This window comes from Monodon monoceros, unplaced genomic scaffold (assembly GCF_005190385.1).
Source record: "Monodon monoceros isolate NGI ecotype Baffin Bay Population unplaced genomic scaffold, NGI_Narwhal_1 Super_Scaffold_14, whole genome shotgun sequence".
In the NCBI taxonomy this organism is placed as follows: domain Eukaryota; kingdom Metazoa; phylum Chordata; class Mammalia; order Artiodactyla; family Monodontidae; genus Monodon; species Monodon monoceros.
This window is the reverse complement of record NW_021703770.1, coordinates 10,969,937-10,978,455: the sequence shown is the minus strand read 5'-3', so window position 1 is coordinate 10,978,455 and position 8,519 is coordinate 10,969,937. Positions and strand designations below refer to the sequence as shown.

The 8,519-nt window shown below is 53.0% G+C and overlaps 1 protein-coding gene across 3 annotated transcripts; it reads left to right on the top strand.

Moving 5' to 3' along the window:
• Window positions 1-749: 749 nt before the first annotated feature.
• Window positions 750-7,173, top strand: MYC (MYC proto-oncogene, bHLH transcription factor). Of its 3 annotated transcripts, none has more exons than XM_029223189.1 (4): window positions 750-874; window positions 1,428-2,440; window positions 4,136-4,901; window positions 6,144-7,173. In XM_029223189.1, the coding sequence occupies exons 3-4, from the start codon at window positions 4,145-4,147 to the stop codon at window positions 6,704-6,706; spliced, it is 1,320 nt and encodes a 439-aa protein (XP_029079022.1). In that variant the 5' UTR covers window positions 750-874; window positions 1,428-2,440; window positions 4,136-4,144; the 3' UTR covers window positions 6,707-7,173. The 3 variants fall into 3 exon arrangements, with proteins under 3 accessions (XP_029079022.1, XP_029079021.1, XP_029079024.1); XM_029223188.1 differs by having other exon boundaries at window positions 4,133-4,901; window positions 6,144-7,137; XM_029223191.1 differs by lacking the exon at window positions 750-874 and having other exon boundaries at window positions 2,417-2,440; window positions 4,133-4,901; window positions 6,144-7,138.
• The last annotated feature ends 1,346 nt before the right edge of the window (window positions 7,174-8,519 follow it).

The following is an 8,519-nucleotide window of genomic DNA, read 5'->3' as shown; positions in this document are numbered from 1 at the left end:
AGTCACTACTCATTTAACAATTGAACGCCGAGCAGCAAACTCAACGGGTAAAATCTATCTCGAACACAAGCATGTTATACGCGAGCCCCTCCCTGCCCCGAATTTTTTTCTCTTTTGGAATGAGGGGGGAGGGGCGTGGAAAAGTTTACTTAAAATGCCTTTGGGTGAGGGACCAGGGCTGGGGAAGATTGCCTCTGTTTTTAAGGCCTTAGTGTAATGCAGAATAGCAAATCCCGAGAGAATATGTATTGTATATGAAATATAGATTCACTGAGGGAGCGAGCAAGTCATGTGCCGTGTTGGGCAAAATTCTAGGTCGACGTGTACGTGAAATGTACATAGATGTACGTGGATTAGGCATACGCACTTCACTATGGTATTCAGAAAAAAATTTATAGTCAGTGAACTAGGAAATCAATGCCTGAAATTCGGCCAATTTTTAATTGGCTTTTTTAATTGGCGCAAGACACCCCACCCTCCAGAAAAAAAGACACGGAAGTAATACTTGGCCCCTCTCCTTAGATCAGAATCGATGTTGGGGTTTGTTTTGGTTTTTTGTCCCATAATAAAGAGGAAAGCAGACCCAGAAAGGAAGTCAACGTTCGATTTGTCCGAGGAGGAAAGAGTTAACGGTTTTCTTCACCAGGGACTCTGCTGACTCCCCAGGGTGGATCCGCCAGCTCGCCTCCTTCCCTCTTCTGGGGAGTCTGGTCCCACGGCTCGCGCCCACCCCCTCCCCAGTCAGTATCCTTCCGTCTAGCGCCTTTGATTTCCCCCAAACCTGGGAGCCCCAGAGTGGTGCAAACCGACACCACGGGGCGCAAAGAGGATTCGTCTCTTTTCTGAAACCCGGCTGCGGAATTGGGAACTCAGAGTGAGAGGCGCGGGGGGGGGCTGGGGGTGCAGACCGGCCGAGAGCGGGCGGGGGAGGGGCCCCCGCGGCGCGCATCCGCAGGCGCGCTCCTGCCTTACTCCAGCTCCGGAACCCACAGAAGGATCTCAGGGATTAGCGCGTACTGGGGTGGGGGGCGGGAAAGCGGGCTCACGCGGAGATCCATGTAGGTCTGCGCGGGCGGGGCCGGGGTTGGGGATGGGGGGTCGTCTGCGGCTTTGGCAGCGATTTGGGGTATTCATTCTGGGTGGAAGGTACCCAGCTGAGATAGCTGCACACACACAGAATGCATAACACCCCCCAACAAATACAGTGGGTGTTTATTCATAACGCGTCCTCCAAGTATACGTGGCAGTGCGTTGCTGAATTATTTTAATAATTCCAGGCACCATCTTCCTCCCTATACCTCTGATCGTTTATCCCCATCGACATTCAATGCCCCACACACTCGGAGCGCGCGCCAGTCAATACCCCCTTCCTTCCTCCTCTCCTCGTAGGACTTATTTTCCAAATGCTACCCTTTCCCCGGCCTTAGGGAGGCGCCCGTCCGCCCGGGACGTGCGTGGCGTGGCCGTGGGTACACGGTGTATGCTCAGCGCAAAGAGTTCAGCTGTTCTGCCCGCGATGATTGAAGCACAGAGGACAAGTATGCTGTTTGCCAAACAGAGCGCTGCCCCAGAGGAGCCAGCAGCAGAGAAGGAGGCAAGGTTTGAGCGGGAGCAAAAGAAAATGGTAGGCGCGCGCAGTTAATTCATGCGGCACTGTTAACTGTGTTTACATCCGAGAGCTCGGCGCACTGGAGTGCCAGGCTCAAAGGGCTGAGTCTCCTCCCCTCCGGCCCTCCCTCCCCACCAGCGCCCCTCCCGGGTTCCCAAAGCTGAGGGCGGGGGAGAAAGAAAAAAGATCCCCTCCTGTGAATCCCCGCCCACCGGCCTTTTATAGGCGAGGGTCTGCGCGGCCAAGGACCCCCGGGCTGTGCATCTCGCGGCTACCCCTGCTGCCGCCGCGCCCCGGCCGCCGCCTGGCTCCCCAACTGCCTCTGGAAGGGCAGGGCTATTCAGAGGCTTGGCGGGAAAAAGAGAACAGAGGGGAGGGGCCGTGCCTTAGCAGTATAAAAGCCGGTTTTCTGGGCTTTATCTGACTCGCTGTAGTAATTCCAGCGAGAGGCAGAGGGAGCGAGCGGGCGGGCCCTTGAGGGTGGAAGAGCAGAGGCAGCCGAGCGAGCGGAGTCGCGCTCCGGGCGCCCGGGGAAGGGAGATCCGGAGTGAAAGGGGGGCTTCTGCGCCTCGGGCCCGGCCGCCCCCCACCCCACCCTTCCCGCCGACCCCTGCCAGCGGCCCGCCACCCGCGCCGCATCCGCGAAACTTTGCCCACTGCCCGCTGGAACTTACAACACCCGAGCGACAACGCGACTCTCCGGACACGGAGAGGCTCTTCTGCCTATTGGGGGAGTCACTTTTCCCCGCCGCTGCGCACGACCCGCGCCTCTGAAAGGCGCTCCTCGCCGCTTTTTGGACGCTGGATTTCCTTCGGAGAGTGGAAAACCCGGTGAGCACCCGGACCTATTGGCCTTTTAATTTATTTTTGCTACCGCAGTAATGCCGCGATGAGTCGAATGCCCGGATCGGTGTCTTTTCGCCCATTCCAGCGCTATTGACACTTTTCTCAGAGTAGTTGTGGTTGGTCGGGGTGGAGTGAAGACGAACCAGAACTGGGTCGGGGTACAGTGACTTGTCAAGATGGGAGAGGGGAAGGCAGAGGGAAAACAGGGTACGTTTTTGAAAGTAGCCTTGAGAGGTTTTTGCTTATGTAGATGGACGCTGACCCCGGCCGGTTGGACATTCTTCCTTCATTGCATTAATTGCTTTTGGCCTTTTGGGAGGAGAAGAGAAGGGTATGCTTCTCGGTGGCAGAAAACCCTTTACATCCTGAGCACCTTGGAGTAAGAATTACATATTGCCGTGTGTGAGCGAGAGAGCTCCGCAGCCTCTGACTTTTCCCCGTCTCGGAAAGGGCATTTAAATTTCGGCTTACTGCATTTCTGACAGCCGGAGACAGACACACTGCGGCTTGTCCCGCCCGCCGATCCCCGCGGCGTTTCCAATTCGCCCCCGGCTCCTTTTAGAAGTTGGCATTTGTCTTATAAAAAGGAAAATAAAATTAAAGATCTTGGTCTACAGAGAGGTTAGGATTTGGTGTTGGCGAGGCGCGGGGAGGAGGGTGAAGGAGGCTGGGGCAAAGACGTGTCCGATTCTCCTGGAATTACTGACTCGGGGGGAAACGAGGACAAACCTCTGCACCCAGCCTTGGCTCCCAGGCCGCCTCTGGTGTCCCCGCGCGGGTGTCCCTGCGCCCCGGAGATGCGGAGGACGGCAAGGAGCGGGGCTCGGGGCTTTTCCAGAACAGCTGCTACCCTCGGCGGGTGAGGGGAAGACGCCAGGCTCCGGGCGCGGAATCGTAGCAGGGTCTCTGGCGCAGTTGCGGCGCCGTATTGGGTGTTGAAGGGAGGTGTCCCTGTTATTATTTAACACTCCCCTTTTATGTATTGGCGGGGCGGGGCGGGGGGGGGGCGGTTAAGGCTCGAAGCTGAGCTTGCCACTCCAGCCCGCGAGGGAAAAGAAGAAAAGCCGGCAGAGGAAGGAAGGGGGGCGCGCTGGGGGTAGGGATGCAGGAGGCGGAGAAGGGAGGCTGGGAGGGGCGGTGGCGCCGGCGGGGGAAGGAGCGCGGCAAGGGCGCGAGTGGGAACGGGCGCGGCGCGAGGGGCCCCGGCGCGGGAGGGGGCCGCGCGCAGCCGCTCCCGCCGCGGCGCCTCTCGCAGCCTCCTTCAGGTGGCGCAAAACTTTGCGCCTCGGCGTTTGGCGGATCGTATTCCCCCCCCCGACCCCGCGCCGCCTCCCCCGGCCTGTTAAGGAGGCCAAAGCCGATTTCGATTGCTCGGCGGTCGCCGGGCCGACTCCCGGACTTGGCGCTCCGGGCTCCCGGGGGACGGAAGCTGCGCGGGCGCTACGGAGCTGCTTCGCCAAGTGTGTGTCTGAGATAGTAGAGGGTCACCCAGAGGGGGTAAAAGGGTGCCTTTTTGTTTTGTTTTGTTTTGCCCCCCCCCGCCGGCCCCATTTGGGAACAGCGCTGGAAGGGGAGTGGTTCTGGATTGTGGCGCGCGCGGCGCGCTGCGCGGGATTTCGGCACCAACCAAGACCCCCTTAACTGAAGACTTGCCCTCGCCTTTGTGTGCCCCTCCAGCAGGCTGCCGCGATGCCCCTCAACGTCAGCTTCGCCAACAGGAACTATGACCTCGACTACGACTCGGTGCAGCCTTATTTCTACTGCGACGAGGAGGAGAACTTCTACCAGCAGCAGCAGCAGAGCGAGCTGCAGCCGCCTGCGCCCAGCGAGGATATCTGGAAGAAATTCGAGCTGCTGCCCACCCCGCCCCTGTCCCCGAGCCGCCGCTCCGGGCTCTGCTCGCCCTCGTACGTCACGGTCGCGTCCTTCTCCCCCAGGGGAGACGACGACGGCGGCGGCGGCAGCTTCTCCTCGGCGGACCAGCTGGAGATGGTGACCGAGCTGCTGGGAGGAGACATGGTGAACCAGAGCTTCATCTGCGACCCCGACGACGAGACCTTCATCAAAAACATCATCATCCAGGACTGTATGTGGAGCGGCTTCTCGGCCGCCGCCAAGCTCGTCTCGGAGAAGCTGGCCTCTTACCAGGCTGCGCGCAAAGACAGCGGCAGCCCGAGCCCTGCCCGCGGGCACAGCGGCTGCTCCACCTCCAGCTTGTACCTGCAGGACCTGAGCGCCGCCGCCTCCGAGTGCATCGACCCCTCGGTGGTCTTCCCCTACCCGCTCAACGACAGCAGCTCGCCCAAGCCCTGCGCCTCCCCCGACTCCGCCGCCTTCTCGCCGTCCTCGGACTCTCTTCTCTCCTCCGCCGCGTCCTCCCCGCGGGCCAGTCCCGAGCCCCTGGCGCTCCACGAGGAGACACCACCCACCACCAGCAGCGACTCTGGTAAGCTGGGACCCTCCAGGCCCGTCAGAGGGGGTGGCTGGCTGTCTTTCCTATTCTCACTGGCGACCACTTCAGTTAACCCTGCTTTTTCTCTTTTCTTATATTTGGAAAAGAAATGGCAGGCCTGGAAGGGTCTGGGAGCTCATCATCCCTGAAACACTGGGCTTTAGTGTGCCTCCCATCCCTTCCCCTAAGATCGCCCTAGTGGCCAGCCCCCTCCTTCTCCCTCCCTCCCCTTAGGAATTTCATTTGGGTTTTTAAATCTTCTAGCTTATCTAGCAACTCTATCCGCTCCCTCTTACCCCTCTTAAGCATTTTAATTGCCCTGGGGGGGGTGGGGGGATCGTGATGAGGTTAAGAGAGGATTGATCTCTTCGAGAGTGAATGAATTACCTCCCTTAACTTCTGAGAAGCTGTTGGAATTTAATGGACTACAGATCAACAAAAATGAAGAGGGGCAGTGGACAGAAACTGGGCAGCCACCCACCTGAGTGCTATAAGCCAGTGAAAGTGCCTTAAAAATGTATGGACTAAAAAAAAAAAAAAAATGTATGGACTGAGGAGTTGGGATCTTTTCGGCCTCTTTTGAACCCTTAAAAGCAAGTCCTTTCCAAAACTGTACTCCTTTTTTCCATCCCCCACCCCCTAGGACTTTTGGCAAAGCTGCAAGACTTTTTTTTTTTTTCCACTTCCAGTAAAATAGGGATTGCTAAAGTCATACCAAAGATTTGCAGCTATCATTTGCAACAACTGAAGGGTTCTTGGTAAAGTCCCTTGCAAAGAGGAGGTGCTTGGGAGTGTGCTTTGTTTGGGTGTGTCCAGCACCTCATTAAGTCTTAGGTAAGAATTTGCATCAATGTTGTATCCTGGTAAATTGTAATTTTCTTGTCTGTGCCATAAACCCAGCTGTCATTTTCCTCCCTGAGACTGTCTCTTCATGAGAAGAAGAGCAGAGACGATTGGCTTGTTCTCTGGGGATAACTTTGTGCCAGGGTCCTTTTTTTTTTTTTTTTCTGGCCGTGCCACACAGTGTGTGAATCTCAGTTCCCAAACCAGGGATGGAACCTGCACCCCCTGCATTGGAAGCATGGAGTCTCAACCCCTGGACTGCCAGGGAAGTCCTCCAGGTCCTTTCTTACCTAATTATGCCTTGTATTTGTGCACAGTATTGATTTAATCTGGTCATTGATTGCTTTAAGGAAACCGTGGCTAACTGGGCGATTGCTTTTTCTTTTCTTACAGAGGAAGAACAAGAGGATGAGGAAGAAATTGATGTTGTTTCTGTGGAAAAGAGGCAGCCCCCTGCCAAAAGGTCAGAATCGGGGTCACCCTCTGCCGGAGGCCACAGCAAACCTCCTCACAGCCCGTTGGTCCTTAAGAGATGCCACGTGTCCACCCATCAGCACAATTATGCAGCGCCCCCCTCCACTAGGAAGGACTGTCCCGCCGCCAAGAGGGCTAAGTTGGACAGTGGCAGGGTCCTGAAACAGATCAGCAACAATCGCAAATGTGCCAGCCCCAGGTCTTCGGACACCGAGGAGAATGACAAGAGGCGGACACACAACGTCTTGGAACGCCAGAGGAGAAACGAGCTGAAACGCAGCTTTTTTGCCCTTCGTGACCAGATCCCGGAGTTAGAAAACAATGAAAAGGCCCCCAAGGTAGTTATCCTTAAAAAAGCCACAACATACATCCTGTCCGTCCAAGCAGAGGAGCAAAAGCTCATTTCAGAAAAAGACGAGTTGCGGAAGAGGCGAGAACAGTTGAAACTCAAACTTGAACAGCTACGGAACTCTTGCGCATAAATTGACCTATTGGAGGGAGGAACTGGAATGAATCCCTCATGAAATTCTCATTTGTTACTAAGGGAAAGTGTGGAAAAAGATTCCTTCTGACAGAACTCCCTACGTATGAACTTTTTGCATATGCATGATCAACCTCACAACCTTGGCTGGATCTTAAGACTGAAAGGTTTAGCCATAATATAAACTGCCTCAAATGGGACTTTGGGCATAAAAGAACTTTTTTTATGCTTACCATCTTTTTTTTTTCCTTTAACAGATTTGTATTTAAGAATTGTTTTTATGAAATCCTGAATTTTATCCAATTTTCCTTTGTAAATATAGCCATTAAATGTAAATAACTTTAATAAAACCTTTATAGCAGTTATACCATAATTTTTTTATTTAAGTACATTTTCCTTTTTAAAGTTGATTTTTTTCTATTGTTTTTAGAAAAAAATAAAATGCCTGGCAAATATATAATTGAGCCAGATCTTAAGTTGTGAGTGTTTTGTTTCTTTTCTTTTTTTTTTTTTTCCTCATTCTCTTTTCATCAATTACAAATTAACAGAATTTGGCCCTTAAGGGAGTGAGCTTTAGAAGATGGGAAAAAAAGTTATTTAAGAAAGGGTGAGGGCTTTCCTTTGTTCTAATGGGTCTGGGGCCTTTAAGGTCTTTAAATTCTCAGGGTTATAAGATGCTTCCTGGAGATTTGTGATAAGGGCTAGAGTTGATACTTCAAAGAATGAAAGGGCAGTAAGCTGGTGAGAGGGTTAGAGGTAGGCAAAAGGGTTAAAGATAACAGTTAAGAACACAAAGGGGGGTGAGGACTGGGGTTTGGGAGGAACATGAAGGAAAAACTGGAGTTTCCATGCCATTCCCCAGCTCCATTGCAGTCCAGGGGTCCTGCCCATTGAAACAGTTGATGGGGGAAGAACAGGGACCAACTTTTCTGCTTGCCTGCTCCTACCAGGTGCTCTGGGAGGCAAGTTATTAACCCTATTTTACAAACAAGGGAATATAGAAGCTCAGAGTGGTTATATAACTTCTCCTCAGCCACACAGTAAAAGGCTGAATCCAGGTCCCACGTTTATTGAAAAACACTAATCACTTGGCTATCATGCTTTAGCTCATCCTGTGTCTGCAGTACAAGAATGCTTTTTGGTTTGGGGCCTGATGGACCGATCCAAGGGGTAACTATTTAAGTGCCAGGCATTTTCCTTATGCTAACTCCCCAGCAACCATATGAAGGAGGTACTGTTGGTTTCCCCATAATAGGGAAACTGGTGCACAGCAAGGCTTACCCATGTGCCCAAGGTCCACTGATAATGAAGCGTAGAGCAAGGATTCCAACCCAGGCTTAACCTGTGCTAGACCACCTCTCAGACAAGCCAGTAGCAATAAACTGGCCAGTCACGAGGACAGGAGTCACCCATCAAGTGGAATACGTGACTTAAGTTTCAGCATTTAGGGCTGCTGGGACTCGGTTCCTCTTTTTTCGTTTTGTTTTGTTTTTGTTTTTATTTTGTTGTCCATTGCTTAATTATTCCTTTCACAATGAGAAACCCACGGCTCATCCACTCCTACCTTAGCCATTTGTTAAATGAGATTCACCGGTTGCTCCTGGGAAGTGGCCAATATGGAAATGCTACTGTTCAGATCATAAAATAAAACATAGTTACTCTTTGTCATGTGAGTCATTATTTTGGAAACAACAAACTCCCCTTCTTCCAACCTCTTTCACACGGGGACATGCATGACACATGCTCATCACTAGAACATGAAAAGGCATTTTTGAATGTTGTTATTATTAATCTTAAGCCTTTGAAAACCCCAC

Bases quoted from the DNA above. Each gene is read 5' to 3' on its own strand.
- MYC (XM_029223189.1), top strand. From the start codon at position 4,145: ATGCCCCTCAACGTCAGCTTCGCCAACAGGAACTATGACCTCGACTAC. The intron at 4,902-6,143 runs GTAAGCTGGGAC...CTTTTCTTACAG, and splicing joins CACCACCAGCAGCGACTCTG to AGGAAGAACAAGAGGATGAG.